This window comes from Crinia signifera, chromosome 9, assembly GCF_055691185.1.
Source record: "Crinia signifera chromosome 9, ASM5569118v1, whole genome shotgun sequence".
Taxonomy (NCBI): Eukaryota; Metazoa; Chordata; class Amphibia; order Anura; family Myobatrachidae; genus Crinia; species Crinia signifera.
The window spans coordinates 149,066,108-149,084,205 of NC_139225.1; the positions used below are offsets into that span (position 1 = coordinate 149,066,108).

General features: G+C 44.0%; 1 protein-coding gene across 1 annotated transcript in view; it reads right to left on the reverse strand.

The window, feature by feature from the left end:
- Window positions 1-8,466: 8,466 nt before the first annotated feature.
- Window positions 8,467-18,098, reverse strand: part of COL11A2 (collagen type XI alpha 2 chain) — a 141,362-nt gene continuing 131,730 nt past the window's right edge. The window contains exons 55-67 of the mRNA XM_083160208.1: window positions 17,437-17,490; window positions 17,197-17,304; window positions 15,605-15,658; window positions 15,461-15,514; window positions 14,477-14,584; window positions 14,318-14,371; window positions 13,657-13,692; window positions 12,478-12,531; window positions 11,730-11,979; window positions 10,816-10,928; window positions 10,665-10,733; window positions 10,126-10,359; window positions 8,467-9,344 (exon numbers count right to left, since the gene is read on the reverse strand). Coding sequence (XP_083016334.1) covers window positions 9,198-9,344; window positions 10,126-10,359; window positions 10,665-10,733; window positions 10,816-10,928; window positions 11,730-11,979; window positions 12,478-12,531; window positions 13,657-13,692; window positions 14,318-14,371; window positions 14,477-14,584; window positions 15,461-15,514; window positions 15,605-15,658; window positions 17,197-17,304; window positions 17,437-17,490 — 1,335 coding nt within the window. The 3' untranslated portion in view covers window positions 8,467-9,197. The remainder of the gene's footprint in view (window positions 9,345-10,125; window positions 10,360-10,664; window positions 10,734-10,815; window positions 10,929-11,729; window positions 11,980-12,477; window positions 12,532-13,656; window positions 13,693-14,317; window positions 14,372-14,476; window positions 14,585-15,460; window positions 15,515-15,604; window positions 15,659-17,196; window positions 17,305-17,436; window positions 17,491-18,098) is intronic.

The following is an 18,098-nucleotide window of genomic DNA, read 5'->3' on the forward strand; positions in this document are numbered from 1 at the left end:
TAGGCAATGGTAATTGGCTATAATTCATTATCTAGCTACTTCATTGTTTTTTTTTACCTGAGATGCTGCTCTATGCGTCCTCATTTATGTATAACATAACGCATCACATTACAGACTGTCTTTGTGTTATGTCTAATAACATTACAGTACTCACATCTTTCTCAGTTTGCTTTACATGTGCTAAATTGGAATACCACTGATATCTGGTTATCGCAGTGTACAGATTAGCCAGTTCTACATGATAAAATGTCTTTGTGTCACCTCTCCCAAATACACACACTTACTTACCCAACCACACTCACTATGACTCAAAACTATGGGGGTTATTCAGAGTTGATCGCTGATGTGCAAATTCCAAGATCGAGCGATGATGGAGTGATTGCACATGCCTACCGTAACCATAAAACATGCACAGGGGAAAATAACAACAGAAGGAGGATATGGATCTTAATCACAATCACCCTGCAGGTTGAATGACAGAAGTCGGCATTTGGGGGTGGTAACCGGCTGTTTTCTGGGAGTGTCAGAAGAATACAGGCAGGCTAAGACATTTTCAAGGAGAGTTTGTGACATCAGCTTCAGTCACAATGGTTCGTGAATTGCGTATGGATTTGTGGGTAAATAGCGATGCATTTGCAATTCACACAATTTTACATGGTGCGGAATTCCTTTCTGTCTGGGTAGTGGCTATCTACTTGCAGTCCTTTGCAGATCAGAAATCAGGCCCTATGGGTGGTATCCAATTACCTGCGATCAGTAAATGTAGGGCCAGGAACTATCCAATTAGGCAGGCAAAGCAAAATCCCTGAAGGCAGCCCTGTTTTAGCAAAAGGGTGCTCCAGCGGCTGAAAACACCCAGGTTTCACTGAAATTGGGTGTTTTCACAGTGAAATGTGTTTTTTTTATTGGGATCATTATATTATATAGAGAATATACAAAAATCAAATATTTGTTATTAATATATCTTTAGAATTCAGCCAATAGAACCTTTAATTTAGAATCCAGACAGCACAAGATATAGGGAGGCGAAGATATATCTGGTTCTTCTATGTTACCAGTGTGTACACATCAAGTGCAGGGTCTTCTTTGTGTCACACACAGGATTTGTGGAGGGGGTCCAAATGTTTGATGTAGAGTGATTGGCGCCAGCCCATGAAGGATACATGATTATTTCTGTATGAATCAAGCTATAGTTTGCCCCAAAGTGCAGTATATGTAATACAGTCTGTCAGACCCAATGGTCACGGTAACCACTTACCAGCTCCTCTTTCTGGTGAATTGGCAGCTCCAATCTGCCCTTATACTGCATCTAGTGACTACTGGCCAGTCTGTGGGGGGGGGGGGGGGTTCTGTGCAACTTGAACTCCTCCCACCCCCTGTATTTGCCTATGTTCTTACATTTTAATGTGGCAGAGTTGCCGACATCCGTTTCCTTCCTCTGACTGTGGATGAAGTTGCCCATGATTTCTTATTTGGAAGGTGAAGTCCCAGTCACGTAGGATGTTGTCTATATTCCACATATATAGGGAGATGTATAAAACCTTCTATACAGGACATGTCGATAAGTTGCCCTTCGCAACTAACTAGATGCTAGCTATTATTTTATAAGCTGATTGGTTGCTATGGGTAACCTCCACTTCTAGAATGTTTGATACATCTCTTTCATAGGATTCCCAATACATTTTAAGCTTTTATAGTACATATTAAGCTTCGCTGGTTGCACACAATGCGGGAAATTTACTAAGATGGGAGTTCTATTCCACATGGGATGTCGCTATGGGCAACCAGTCAGAAGCTACTTCTTATTTATTTAGCACCTTCTAGAAGATTATAGATAGAATACGAGTGGTTGCCCATAGCAACATCCCATGTAAAAATGGGACTCTCATCTTAGTAAATTTCCCCCACAGTGTATGATAAGGGATACATGTCCAACTATGTAAATTAAGTCTAAGACGTTCGCAAATCTAAGTCAAGTGTCACTGGTGACTTAGATATACGGTGCCTTGGTACGGGAAGAGTCCGGTGACGCCAGCTGCCGCCCCCCGGTGCGCGCATCATGGGCGAATTACTATGGGAATGCCCAGTATTTTCATCGGAACACCCATGAAACGCTGGGTGTTCCCATGGGTGCGACTCCAGTCTGCGGCCACGCGCCTGCACTGATCCGTGTGAATGGGCGGTGACTATAAAGACGCCACGTCCGCTCGCACAGATGGCTTGCACATGCGCACTACATCCACAACGCTCACTGTTGTTAATTCGCAATGGTGAGGATGAATTAGAATGACCTCCATTGTCTACGTTGTTGCGAACCAGAGAATCAGGCAATGCCAGGTCCCTCACTGTTGCCCCTAGTAACAGCATGTGCCCTTACTGTGACAGAAGGTGATTATGTGGGTACAGTCACCTATCTCCTGACGCCTCAGCTGGTAGACTCCATGGTATAAAGGAACAATGCGGTGCACTGAAAAGTGTCACAGACCTGCCCTCTGAGATTCCATTAACTCCACGGTGCATCTACAACTGTAAGAGCTATCCATCCGGTCAACAGGTCAATACCATGTGGTCAACATAGACAAAAAGGCCGACATAGAAGTCGTTGTCACATGAAAAGGTCAACATGAGACTTTTTTTCAACCTTTTCATCCCAATTGGGAAAGGTAAAGCATGGCAAGCAAAGTCCACAGGTGAGATGTACAGAGGGGTCCACGGTCCTCTATAGCGCCATTCGCTGGGACAGGGACGCACAAGGACCATTGCCGCAAATAGGATTTGCGAGTATCTCACCCACACGTGCCTCATTCGCGCAGTATTGTGCACCAGGACCCGTTCTAATGAGCGTGGCTCCATCTTTAATGCCACCTGAGTTTTGTGGCCGTGCTGGATGCCCTCCAAACTCAGACGGTTTTCTAAAGGGACAATCATCTATGTGGCAAAAACATGCCTTTTAAACGATTCCCCCTTTAAAAAAATGGCCAAATTCGGTGGGCATCCCACACGCCCACCAAACTCGGGTAGCATTACATCTCGCCCCACGTGATTAAATCTACAAAACTAAGAACTCATGTCAGCCTTTTCATGTGTCAACTATTTCCATGTCGAATCATCCGTTAAGACATCTAGGTTCTCATGTAGGGTCCAGTGAGCACCGAGACCCAGATTGCCCTAATCTATAAGGTCTTCATTCGCTTATCATATCATGCTTCAGTTTGCTGATATTACAGTACTGAGAATAGTGTTGGGTTACAGAAGTTCTCAGTGGAGTCTGGAGTAAGTTTACTAAGATACTGTAGGAGTTCTATTGAAGATGGGATGTTGCCCATAGTAACCAATCAGATTCTATCTATTATCTTCTAGAAGGTGTTAAAGAAGTAGAATCTGATTGCCCAAAGCAACACCCCATCTGAAATAGAACTCCCTTTTCAGTAAATCGACCCCTCTGTCTCTATAGAGGTGCACATGACACCGTTACATTATACTCTACTGCTGGGCAGCATGCGCTGCCTGCTTCTCAGTATGTGTAATTGCCTAGATTGGGACGTGGGATTTCGAAAACATATGAAACAAGTTTGATGTACGAACTTAGTTTTTAAAGAGATAGGGGGATATTCTCTAAAGCAGGAATGCGGTAAAAACCCCGTTATCGGGGTTTTTACTGCATTTTGATATGCAGCAATACCCGTACGGCGGGTTTTCGCTGCGGCGGGTATCTCCAGCAAAAGCTGGCGATACTTCATAGAAATGCTGGGGGTGAGGGTTTGGGAACCGCACAAGGTTATGCCCACCTCATGTGAAAATGGGTCAAGTGAGACCTATTTCACCCTATCGGTGGGTTTCGGCCTGAGTAGCCTGGTACCAACTGTGGTAGACGCTTGTGAACCCCAAAAGCGGGGAAGATGTCTAAAAGTGTTGGTGGTGTTCCCCTGAGTCCGTTTAAAGTTGCAAAAATGGAAGGAGAGGGAAAGTGGACTCTTGTTGTGGGGCACTCTTTGAAATATGACAATTATTTAAAACTTAGATTTTATTAGATTTTATTCAAATAAAATAAGGTTTCTAGGACTTATACACTAGTGTGTGCCCAACATACAAACAAAACAGACAAAAAACAGTTAGCGATTGCAGTGAGCTTCAAATTCATATGCTATGCAATGCGGTAGAAAGTTCCTGTGTAATAGGGTAATTGTATGCTATTCAATTTAAGACAATATGAGTTCATACACTAGGGAACAATATTATAAAGATGTGCCTAGTTGAGCCAGTGGCTACCTTGACTAGGAATCGTTTGAAGGGAAATGGTATGATTCGAGGGTAATATTCCCTTAATTAGACTGCTATATGTAAAAAGTTCTGAGCTATTGGACAAGTGGTTGCATCGGTAAATACTGTGCAGTCAAAAACGGACAGTTTGTAGCCTCAATTAACACTGTATAATCAGCCAGGGTAATGGGTTACAACAAATGCCAATGTCAAATAAGATAAATACAGATAAATGGTGCTCTATAATGATGTATCTTAAGGTGCCCACACACGCACTGTTCCCGGCGTGCGTTGTGGGCTTAACTAGCACACATAGCATCGCATCGTATGCCTTGTGCATGCGATGCGATGCTATGCTAGAAAAAGCTAGTACAAAAAGTATGTGCAGCACATACTTTTTGTACTGTGCGATGAGGTGCCGCGGGAGCGCTCACCCCATCGCATAGCATCGCACCGCCGGCATCGGTGCGTGTGTGGGCTCCTTTAGAGATTTGTTCTGCTAATAGTTCAGAAATATTCAGCAGTGCACCAATATACATAGAACATTCAAGTATTTGAATGTTCTATGTATATTGTTGCAACGCTGAATATTTCTGAACTATTAGCAGAACAAATCTCTAAGACACATCATTATAGAGCACCATTTATCTGTATTTATCTTATTTGACATTGGTATTTGTTGTAACCCATTACCATGGCTGATTATACAGCGTTAATTGAGGCTACAAACTGTCCGTTTTTGACTGCACAGTATTTACCGGTGCAACCACTTGTCCAATAGCTCAGAACTGCTACCTGAGCAATTTTTCTAAATACTTGAATGTTCTATATGTACTGGTGTCACATTATTATAGAACACCATTTATCTGTGTTTAACTATAAGAATTGTACTACTGGCTGCACTAGATATCAAATTGGTACAATCTCTCAGTGTATAGCGCAAATTGAAGCAACCTATTGCATAGACCAATCAGTCAGAAAATCACTGTTAACCGGCCCATTGGTGCAACTTATTGCCAGCATTAACTATGAATCTTTTTCCCTGTACACAAACATTGCTTGACTGTACCGCATAAGTATACCTGTCCAAGTGCCTTTTACATATAGCAGTCTAATTAAGGGAATATTACCCTCGAATCATACCATTTCCCTTCAAACGATTCCTGGTCAAGCCAAGGTAGCCACTGGCTCAACTAGGCACATCTTTATAATATTGTTCCCTAGTGTATGAACTCATATTGTCTTAAATTGAATAGCATACAATTACTCTATTACACAGGAACTTTCTACCACATTGCATAGCATATGAATTTGAAGCTCACTGCAATCGCTAACTGTTTTTTTGTCTGTTTTGTTTGTATGTTGGGCACACACTAGTGTATAAGTCCTAGAAACCTTATTTTATTTGAATAAAAGCTAAGTTTTAAATAATTTTCATATTTCAAAGAGTGCCCCACAACAAGAGTCCACTTTCCCTCTCCTTCCATTTTTGATACTTCATAGAAGCCTATGGCTTCTTAATGCACCCACGCCGCCCCAAATGGACCCCCGCCGCCTTGCGCCGACACCCCCCCCCCCCTCACCTGCTGTGTCCAGGCAGCACATCACTGTGCTGCCTGGACCTGTGACCTCCTCCCTGCACTGTATCCTCTTCCGGGTGCAGGGAGGAGGAGAATGGAGGGAGGGGGGAGCCGCCAGGACCCGCAGCACATCACTGGCAAGATCGCAAAGGACAGCTCAACGCAAGAGCTGTCCTTTGCCATAATTATCGCATATGCGATAATTAGGTCTGTGGTAGCCGGCGATGGGGGGCGCGGATGTTAGAGCATTAATATAACCTGGGCCCCTCTGACGAAGTACGTGACTACGAAATGCGTTAGGGGCGTGGCCTGGCATTGCAGTCTGCCCATCTGATGTGTCTAGAAGCGGGGAAGCATGAGTGTAACCGCTCCAACATTTACTGGTGTACATGCGATTGTCTTGCGGTGGTTATAACCGCCTGCTGTGGTATGTCATTTTATACCTGCCTTTTACTGGAATAACCATCTTTTAAAGAATAAAGCATCTTTATGTTATTGCACTATGGAGCGCTCACACTTATTTTTCTAATATATATATATATATATATATATATATTTGGAAAAGATGTGTTGGTTTGAGCGCTGATGCGATGACAAAACCAGCTGATAAATCCTTATGTGCTGACAACAAGGATTAAAAAGTCCACCAAAGTCCATATATCGGGACTGCAGCTCCTCAACTCGTGAATACACGGATACCCAGGGCTCACAAGGGCAAAAGTAGATCTAGAACAGGAAAAATAGGAGAGGGCGCTTCATGGTGCATTAAAAGAGTTTAATAGGATCCAACAATAAAACTTATGATCCGCAGTAAAAGCAATCGCTCGTACCAGATGAATAATCACTGTGGGCTGGTTACCACAAGGCATATAACATTAACCACACAGGCAATATCAGCTCACTGTTCACCGGCAGGCAGGTGGAGGCTCCTGGACACTATACCTCACACACGCTGGATTGCGCTGGACGTAGTAGGAGGACCACGGAGACACCGACACGGGCTTGGAGCGGAGAAACAGCGAGGACGGGCAGAGAGTCACAAGCCACGCCCTGACGAAGTCCCAGTGACGAAACGCGTCAGGGCGTGGCTTGTGACTCTCTGCCCTTCCTCGCTGTTTCTCCGCTCCAAGCCCGTGTCGGTGTCTCCGTGGTCCTCCTACTACGTCCAGCACAATCCAGCGTGTGTGAGGTATAGTGTCCAGGAGCCTCCACCTGCCTGCCAGTGAACAGTGAGCTGATATTGCCTGTGTGGTTAATGTTATATGCCTTGTGGTAACCAGCCCACAGTGATTATTCATCTGGTACGAGCGATTGCTTTTACTGTGGATCATAAGTTTTATTGTTGGATCCTATTAAACTCTTTTAATGCACCATGAAGCGCCCTCTCCTATTTTTCCTGTTCTATATATATATATATATATATATATATATATATATATATACCAGCATAATGGAGCAGCACGTCCTCAGTAAATGCTCAAGTGTAGGTGCCTTCCAAATCCCCTCAGGGATATACAACACAGTCCAGGTGGCGGCACTCTTCATCAGGAGATCTCCTGATGAAGAACGATTAAAGTTCGAAACGTAGAGTATTCCTGCTATCCTGTGTGTTTATTGAAGAGTGCCGCCACCTGGACTGTGATATATATATATATATAGGGAACAGACTCTTGTTTCGCGCCACCGACTTTAGTAATTACTATGTCTGGGCTGCCGGACTTACAAAGACCCCTGTTGGATGGGGAAAAGGAGAATGTGGATAGCAGTTATAAGTTGGCGCCCTTTTTTAGACCTTTAGTTTGGTTCTATCTAGCCTTTCGACAAATTTTAAGGCAATAAAAGTAAAGTCCAATTGGACTTTACTTTTATTGCTTTGAAATTTGTCGAAAGGCTAGATAGACCCAATCACTATAGGTCTAAAAAAGGGTGCCAACTTACAACTGCTATACATATATATATATATATATATATATATATATATATATAATGTTTTGTCACACCAGCGCCATTCATTTTAATAGTAGACCATAACGAAACGTTGAACATTAAAGTTATGATGAATAATACTACTAATTGTCAATGAACCACAGCAATTAATGTTGCCAGCTTAAGTCATTTTTTGGTAATTATTATATTCAAATGCAAACACACAAGTTAATCATGATGAACTAAAGGAAACACTGCAATTTATGTGTAAATTGATAGTCAGTGGAGTTTGCACAACATTGTAAATTGTGTGTCCTGCAAGTGTGGTCCCATGATCATTTCTGTGTGACAGCCCTGTTAATAAATGCACCCATCCTGCAATTTTATTCCTCTGTGGATTTCACCGTTTGCACATCATTTATTTAAATAAAAGAGGAGGAAGTAGTAGACATATTGTAGATCAGGCTGAAGAAGAACTTGGCAGGGGACACATTGGGTAGAGGCCTACAGGAAGTGGAAAGACCGGGCAGGAAGTGGAGATACAGTACCGGCTAGTAAACTACAGTATGGACATGCGAAAGAATTAGGACAAAGGGGGAAAAAAAACAAATAAAAATAAAAAGCAGCAAAATTATAGATTATATATTACAATACAAAAAATACTTACAAACATTACACAGTAATACTCTGAGCACCTGCGAGGGTTTTTGTTTTTTTATCATGTTGGTCAAAAATAATCTTTTACTCCAAGCACCATAGTGAAAACTGGTTCACAGATTTAGTTTCTCATCTGTACAGGACATCTGTTTTTTTTTTTTTTTCATTAGCATGTTCCCCATGTTTTGTGTGCAGGGGTGAAAGGAAAATTGATCACAATTTTATTATTTTTTTTTAAATAATATTTAAAACTTTCATTTATCCACAGAAGAAAAAAATAAGTCCCGTTTAGGCATCTGCACTTGTTCTCTTTAAATATCGGAGAAATGAGAACTGGAAAGAAAACATAAGGAAAGAGACAGCTCTGCATGTGTGACAAAAAGTGTCTTGCAGTGTCCTGGATGTGAATTTTTGTAGGACGCGGGATGTTTACACCATTTTATTTTTTCTGCAAGGGAATGGTGTTTTTTTATATTTTTTATTAAAAAACAAAAAAGCCTGAAATAATTCTAGCTAAAAAGTCTATGATAAAATCTTTCTTTGGTCATCAGAATATCCACCCAACTTTATGTAGGTCATGGTCACGTTTTGAACGGGGGTCTTTTTTTGGTCTCTTGTTCCTCCTCATGGGAGGGGCTTGCTTTCTGCTCCTCATCAGCTGAGCTTCTTGAATACTGGTGTACAGGAATAGAGGGGGAAGGAATTTGCCTTTTTTCTTTCAGAAGGGGATACAAGTGGGTGGGGGGATGTCTCTATTTTTGAAAACAAATTGCCTCAGCCCAGAAAACATACAGGTCCCACTTCAAAGCCAAATTTCTGGTTGGTCTCTCCAAAGTCCATAAACATAGCGTCCGTCAAGGGAAGCTGCTCCACGCGTGGGGTGTGGACTTCTAGCACCGTCTTGTCTGTACCCTTCCTCATCTGCTGGGAGGAAAGAAAGGACTGAAATGTAGATTTTTCATAGCAATATATATATGCTACTGTATATGCTTGCCTGTAGATAAATGTATTGTGCTGGACCCATCGGTGGTCTTTAATCTATTCATTCTATATCTGCTGTACCCCCTTGATGATTTTTTCTGCCCTTCCCCTATTTCTGTAAAATTTCCAGACAAAGGTTTCAACTCTCCATCAGCCCCTTACATGTTACCACCTACTATAAGGCTGGCAATTGCAGTCACAGTAACAAATAAAAGTTAACAAAGAGATATTGCTAGTTATATGTTGGCAAAGTGGCCTGACACCTCCATGTCTGTGGCCCAAGAGATGCCCAAGAATAATTTGAAATACATTAGTGCAGATGATCCATATGGATGCATTAGGTAAGTACTGGGGTTGAGGTTAGGCCCTAAGGGGAGGGTTAGGGCTGTCAATCTCCTGACTGCAAGGATTTCTTACCAAACCGATGACACCACCCCCCCCCCCCCCCATCTGCCTGTGTGTGCGCTCATCTGCTCTCTGCCAACTGATATATTCCCCTTCAATCAAACCCCCGGTTGATCAGCCTCCATGCCGAACATTCAACCCTGTTCACTTTGGCCACTCGTGCTTGTGACCAGCTCAGGCAATAAATCAATTGTGTGGCTGCTGTTGGACAACACACCATCTCCAATGTGAATTAAATAGCAAATTAGCAGCCTGTCTACATATTATTTTATATATAATTCCTGCGTAAGACCCTCATTCTGTTCCCCCCACTCACCGCACAGCCATCACTGAGAGCCTTGATGTAAGGGCTTGTGTGGAAGGAGAGGTCCTCTTCGTTGGAGCCCATGAAGTGCAATGCCTTTTGGTAGCTGTCGGCTGAGGCCAGGTGCCAGCCAGCGGAGCGGTGGCAGTGATACGTGAAGTTTTGATGGGCAGAGACACTCAGAAGGCGGAGGAAGGTCAGCTGAACCACGCCAACGGGGTTATTGTCCGAGTCCACGTAAGAGAACTGACGGAAAGAGAGGAATGACGATATGAGTTAGCTACAGAAATAAGCTACTGGAGAAAGACAGTTGGGATCCTCAAAACAGAATTTAAGAGTTTAGACTGCATGGTAACATGAATTATAATTACTGAAGACACAAAAGATAATAAAAGGACAAAGTAGATGCAAGGAACATCTAAATCGTTGACTTAGCTCAGTCACCTTGAAGTGTAAGTCCATTGGTATCAAGGTATCCACCAACTTTGAGCCAAAATTTATATTACCATAGCTATACTGAGTTGCCCCCTCACCCGGTCTTCTGCCCTTACCTTCCTACCACTCCGGAACTTGCTGTACCAGGTTTCTTTCTTTTCAGAGCTCCAGGGAGACATCTTAACCTACGTGACACAATTAGGAGAGTTACAGAACCAGTCTTGCATTCTGTCTACCCAAGTGTAACCACTGAATCCCCCTCCTCACCTTCTCAATGCTCTTGCTAGGGAAGACGCAAGACTCCCCGCCTGCTGTGAAGTTGCAGAAGACTTTGAAGGAGTCTCGAGTGCAGCCCTGGTTTGGATCGATCCAGTATTCACCTGAGAGAAGAGAGTAACCGGCAAACCTTCAATCACATGATCTGAATGGTATCTTCACACAAGTCATTGGAGGAGGAAATGTAACAGAATGAGTTTTGTGACTTGATCACAGCAAGGCGCTACTGTATATTATATTCCGAAGGGCAAAATAATTTTAGTTAAAAAAAAAGACAGAGAAATTCTACTCCAGTATTATGCACAGAATACATTTAATATAAACTCCTGGATATAATATTTTTATAAGCAACAAGTAGTGATCTCTGATAAGAAAAACATATTCCCTACTGTCATTAATTATGGAAAATAGAAGTTACTTTGAGCTGGGCCTACAGTCGTTTGCTGTTATATCTTCCCAAAACGCATCTGTGACTTCTAGTATCCATATAATTTACAGTAGGGAGCAAATTTTCCCATGTATAATATCCTAGGCTCAACAGCCTAAAATCCTTTACAACACATAGGGAGAGACGCTTTGACTCTTTTGTTACCCAGAGCAACCAATCAGCTTCTGTCATTTATCTAGCAAAGCCTGTAAAATGACAAAAGCTGAATGGTTGCTATGGGTAACTTATGCACTTTATCGCTCTCCAAGATTTGATACATCTGTTTTCTTGGACTTCCTCAGGATACTCCAGTTTTCTGAAATGTTCTGCATAATATGACGGCTCTTAATAAATAACTGCTCATAAATTTGGTAAAATACTAACTAAAAAGTTGAAATATTGCAGCAAGGATACAATTTCATTCTGTCTAGTTAATGAGATCACATTGTTCCTATAAGAGCAGCAGGCGGTTATTTACCATCGGGAAGCTCAGGGTGGCACAGTCGCAGGTCCTGGCATGTCCGAGCAGGGTGTTCCTTTGTGCCCAGGGGTGTCCTCATCAGCTCAATATCCTTCTTCAGAGCATTAAGTGATCCATAGATTTCCTCCATACCATCTGCATAATCTCCAGTGGTCTCGTCTGCCATGAACTGACTGGCATCGATGGAACGTTTGTTTTTCTTGGGCATCTGGAAGGGCAGCGGCTGGATGACTTCCCCTGGGGGTCCCTGGGTACAAGACATGGAGTATAATTATGCGCTGAACCTATTATACTCTGTACAAAAGCAAAATATAAAGGGCAGGATGCCCCCATAGGCCTCTCGCGGTTAGCAATTGTGGCTGACACTTAGGGATGGGTGGAGTTTCTTCCAGGACACCCTCCCACTCATGTGTACAGTCACTATATATATATATATATATATATATATATATATACACACAATGTGGAGGTGTGGCTCTTACTGGTGTCATTAGCCCATAGAACCAGCCACACCAGGAGGAAATGGATACAGCCCGGGTTGTTATGTAGAAGGAAATCGCGGCTGAATCATCATAGGCCAATGTCTATACGGTTAATGAACTATGGACCATCTACATATCTCCCATATGCCATCAACCATCTCCAGAAAACACAGCTAATCACTGAGTTATATATTTACACTGAGTTATGCTATTAAGACACACATTTCATACACTTGCTATACAAAAGGATGTTCATTACTCACCGGGGGACCAGCCTGACCTTGTACTCCCTTCTGTCCCTTGGTTCCAGCTTGACCCTACATGGCAAGGAGAGATGGGTGAGATAACAGGCTTGGACAGTAGGCAGCAATGTGACTATGGGAACAGATAGTCTAGGTGCATATGGTACACAAAAAGTGGAAGTCAACCACTGCCCTCCTACACCCTGGAAACTTGGGGAATAAAGTGAATGCTTATGGTCCTTATATATTGTAATATGTACCTGTTGGCCAAGTGTGTACAAGGTACTGTGCACGTACTCTGCAGTGGTGAGGTACTGTTAGTGGGGATATTTTACTGTCTCTGCTCAGCATACTAGTGTAAGGGTTCAGATTATTATCTATTGAGATTCAGTGGCAAAATAAAAACTTTGAAAAGTCTGGTGTAGCAGGGACCTCACTGGAGTCTTCTTTCTGGGGGGGCACTGCTCTCCAGCAAGGTCTTCTTTTCTCACAACTTGATATTTACCAATAATAAAGGACGAGGTCACTGCAACCAGACAAACCGGTAATCATCATCTCAAAGAGCAAATGTTCTAAGGCAGAGGAAGGGGCCATTGATTTGCCCTGAAGCGTTTGCTCTGTACTATGACCATTACCTGATTGTCGGGTTGCATTAATCCGATGGTCAAATGAGCTGATTTTTATTGGCCCATAGTATAAAATCTCTCATACAGCACTATCAGTGATTCCTAATAATGTGTATGACCTGTGGACAGGGGTGGGACAATCTCTGTACAAACAGCAAAGCCACCATTAGGCTTTTGGACATGGATCTACAGGAGAGGACTTCACTGGGCCAGCCCTGAGAGATGCTCAGTAGACCAGCGTGGTGGCCTTCATGGCCTATGGAGCAGCACTGTTGGGCCCCATGTACCTGCAGCCTCATAGCAGCCATATTGATACTCTGGCACTAGTTGTGTCACAGGCTGCTTTATGCTCATTGGTTCAGACTGTACAATGTCTTCCTCTACTATGTATATTCAGTACGGCAGGTGCACTGTGACTATAGAGGAGCCAAGGGCCTACAGTCTAATGATGATCACAGAATGGAAAGGTGAGTTGTCTTCTGTCCTACAAGATGGTGCACTGAGCAGAAAACGGGAGCGGTACAAGGTGTAACATATGCACTGTTCTCACTGGGGAGAGAGTCAGCTTACTTACTGTGGCTCCTTTGGCTCCCTTAGGTCCTGGTGGCCCCTAAAGAAAGAAACGGGGAAAAAAATGTTCAGATAATAGAAATAAACAACAAATATTACTAATCCACGTTTACTGTAGTCATGACTGTGCGAAGTAAGTGTCTTCACTACAACTCACTAAGAACAATTTACAACCCACATGTGTAGACCCACAGTGCTTCTGTATCTAGCAATTTCACCCACTTGCCCACATGGCACATTTGAAGGTGCCCATCTCATGGTTCTTTGGACCCAATAATGTCTATTTGCACCAAGCTTTTCAGGTTTGTTAAGAATTCTGAAAATGTGTGTAATAGGAATGATAAATCCCGTGTAATAAAACGCGTTTCCCTGTGCGTTTCCAAGTAGCTCTATACTGAACCACTTTTGCACATGGTGACATGGACGTTACGGTTATATTTATATTGATCATGTTCATCCATCACTGTTCTTGGTAATTCTACAATAGACCAACTGTGGTGTTTAGATCTTTAGTTTCTTAAGGTAATTAACATCTAGATCCATCGCTTGGCCGAGACATTAGATGCCCACAATGAGGAAGATTATGGGAACAGAAGGAGATGAAAATCGGGATAAAATTATTCAGAGAGTGACAGTATTGGAGACGGAGAGAACAAGGAACATACCGGGACACCGGGAGATCCACCTGGACCAATAGGACCTGTGACACCAGAAATACCCTATAGGAGGAAGAGAGAGACGGTGAACACAACGCATTGGGATGTAATTTTCACTCGGTCACTAATAGTATAATAAAAAGGCCCCGTAAATGACCCACTACTCACAGTCTCTCCTTTCTGTCCCGCTGAGCCATTTGGTCCCGGCAGGCCTCGGTCTCCCTTCTCACCCTGTTCTCCAGTAGGCCCGATGAGACCGATAAGTCCGGGGTGACCCTGGATAATGGACAGAAGAAAGTTACTCCTGTGTGCGGTACATATACCAGATGACATATTAGTCTCTTATAAACAAGAGCTGGATAATAACAGGTTCACTGGTGCTAAGCACAACAATTAGTATATTTGACATTAGAACCTGAATTTACTATGTAATGTGAATATAAAACAGCTCTAATGTAAACATGTATAAACTACCGCAAGTATCTCTACAGACCGTTAGTTATGACAACATTATAACATAAAATCAGTGAGTTCTGATGTCATTGTCCATTACAATAAAAATAATACACAGACATTGGTGACTTCTAATATCCATATAACTCACAGTGGACATGGAAGCATAATATATGACAGTAGGTGATTCATCGCACCCTACGGGCGCTCTTCACACCGTCGTAAGGGGCTGCGCCCCCTTAATTTGTGAACGTTTGTATTGTGAGAAATATGGTTAGAATTGTATGAAAGATGCCTGTATTGCAACTTGAGTAGGTGAAATGTGTTAAATACAGAGCATATGATTTGGAAGGGGGTGTGTATTGTTTTGTTTATTTAAAAAGCGGTTACAGAGTAAGATGTACATTGATAGTGTGGAGGGTACAGTGACATTTGTGGGGGCCCGCAAATCGCGGGAGGGGGGGTTCCGCTCACCTACACCATGGTGGATGGTGGGAGCGTGTACTGTAGCCCTGGGTGGGGGGAGGTGAAGTCAAGGGGGTGGTGTGTATAACACTGGTCTTTTCCCTAGGGGGGGGCGGGTTTGTGTATAACGCTGGGCGGGAATGTTATACACACAGGGGATGAGTGACAGATCTGGCTAAATATATAAGAGATACTGTTTATGCCGCCGTAGATTAGATCACTGGAGTTTCTCACCTTCTCTCCTTTGGATCCAGCATCTCCCTTAAGTCCTGGCAATCCTGGAGGGCCCTATAGAACAGACAGTTTAATACATAGTCTCATATACATTCTCTATTCACAGAGATAATATTTGTCTCCACAGACATCCATCTTACTTACCACAGGTCCTGGGGGTCCAGCTTGGCCTGTGGCTCCAGGTCGCCCTTGTTCACCCTAAAGAAATTTAAATAAGATAAAGAGAAAACACATGTACTGTATAAGATGCATAGAACTAGGACCTGCAATTATCCAATTCAAATTAATTTGAATGTGATCCTGTCACTCGACTCAAAGACTGATAGGCCAGATGGCACACAGACTGATAGGCCAGATGGCGCACAGACTGATAGGCCAGATGGCGCACAGACTGATAGGCCAGATGGTGTACAGACTGATAGGCCAGATGGTGTGCAGACTGATAGGCCAGATGACACACAGACTGATAGGCCAGATGGTGCACAGACTGATAGGCCAGATGGTGTGCAGACTGATAGGCCAGATGGCGCACAGACTGATAGGCCAGATGGTGTGCAGACTGATAGGCCAGATGACGCACAGACTGATAGGCCAGATGGCGCACAGACTGATAGGCCAGATGGTGTGCAGACTGATAGGCCAGATGAAGCACAGACTGATAGGCCAGATGGCACACAGACTGATAGGCCAGATGGCACACAGACTGATAGGCCAGATGGTGTGCAGACTGATAGGCCAGATGGCCCACAGACTGATAGGCCAGATGGCACACAGACTGATAGGCCAGATGGCACACAGACTGATAGGCCAGATGGCACACAGACTGATAGGCCAGATGGCACACAGACTGATAGGCCAGATGGCGCGCAGACTGATAGGCCAGATGGCACACAGACTGATAGGCCAGATGGCGCGCAGACTGATAGGCCAGATGGCCCGCAGACTGATAGGCCAGATGGTGTGCAGACTGATTGGCCAGATGGCACGCAGACTGATAGGCCAGATGGCGTGCAGACTGATAGGCCAGATGGCGTGCAGACTGATAGGCCAGATGGTGTGCAGACTGATAGGCCAGATGGTGTGCAGACTGATAGGCCAGATGGTGTGCAGACTGATAGGCCAGATGGCACACAGACTGATAGGCCAGATGGTGTGCAGACTGATAGGCCAGATGGTGTGCAGACTGATAGGCCAGATGGCGCACAGACTGATAGGCCAGATGGTGTGCAGACAGTTTTATTTTTGCAGATTACTCTACATCCAACTCATAAACTAGACTCTATGAGGAGAGACCTCCCCTCCCCCTTGCCAGACTCCACCCTCATCAACAGAGCCCACCCCCATTAGGGCTGATTGTATACATTTTCCATCCCGATCAGCCCCTGGCTATGGGCAATACTGTACAAGAGTCTATGCTTAACTATACCATGAAAATGAATACATTATCATCTATATATATGTCTAGTGTCCGTGAGTCTCCGAAACACTGCTATCTATACCATATTGGCAATACAGTAGTCCCCAGCAGCCAGACTGTGCCGAGGTCTCATATGATCCAGGTGTTCACAGAACAACCAGACCTGTGTGTCTGGGCCACAACTTGGACACTAACCAGTCAATATTGGTCAAGTCTATCATTAGGGCACCCCCGTGTGTGACCATCCTGAGTCCGGACTGGCGGATGTGTGGTAATACACTATGTGCCACTCCTAATATTACCTCTGTTCAGTACTTACCACAGCTCCAGGGATGCCTCTCAGTCCGTCAGAGCCTTGTTTTCCTTGGGTACCCTGAGGTCCGATAGCACCTGTCTTTCCTGGTGCACCCGTAGCACCAGATTCTCCCTGAAACCAATAGGATAGTAGTTATGATAGAGGCTACAATAAATACTGTATAACGAAGACAATTGATTGCTCCAAGTGCAGCATCCCAGGTATATCATGCTAAATCCTGGAGTTAAATGCTGCAGGGTTTACCTTGGCTCCCTTTTCTCCATGTCGGCCTTCAGGACCAGCAGGTCCAGCAGGACCCTGTGAGAAAGACAGATGGTGAGATGTCAGAGAGAATGAGACAGGAAGGACAGACTGAGAAGCAACAGTGATGAGCGGAGACCTTTCCCTGTTCCTTCCCATTTGATGGAACATGTGAAGTGTCTGTCGGCAGCGCATACACTAATCATTGCGGCTGACTATCAACTTATACCCCTTTCACATTCGCACACCCGGGTCATACCCGGGAATGTGTTCCCAGATGCTTCCCGGGACACTACTCGGGAATGTACCTTTTCACACTGGCCACCCAACCCGGAATAAAGTCGGGTGGGTGTCGTCATGTGGAGGCTTGGCCGGGGCGGTGCTGGGAGGTGTCAGCACCTCCCTGCGGTGCATTTTCACTGCAGTGAACGGGATCTGGGTCACGCTGACCCGGAATACCCGTTCACACTGACCGCATCCCGTGTCGATTCCGGGTTCTACCCAGGTCAGGACCTGGGTAGAAATCCCGGAATGCTGAACACGGGATATTCATCCAAGACCCTTTCACACTGAGCTAAATCCCGGGTTGATGCGCGTTCATGTGCAAAAACCCGGGATATTTTTGTAAGTGTGAAAGGGGCATTCGAAAATATTGCATCTGACAG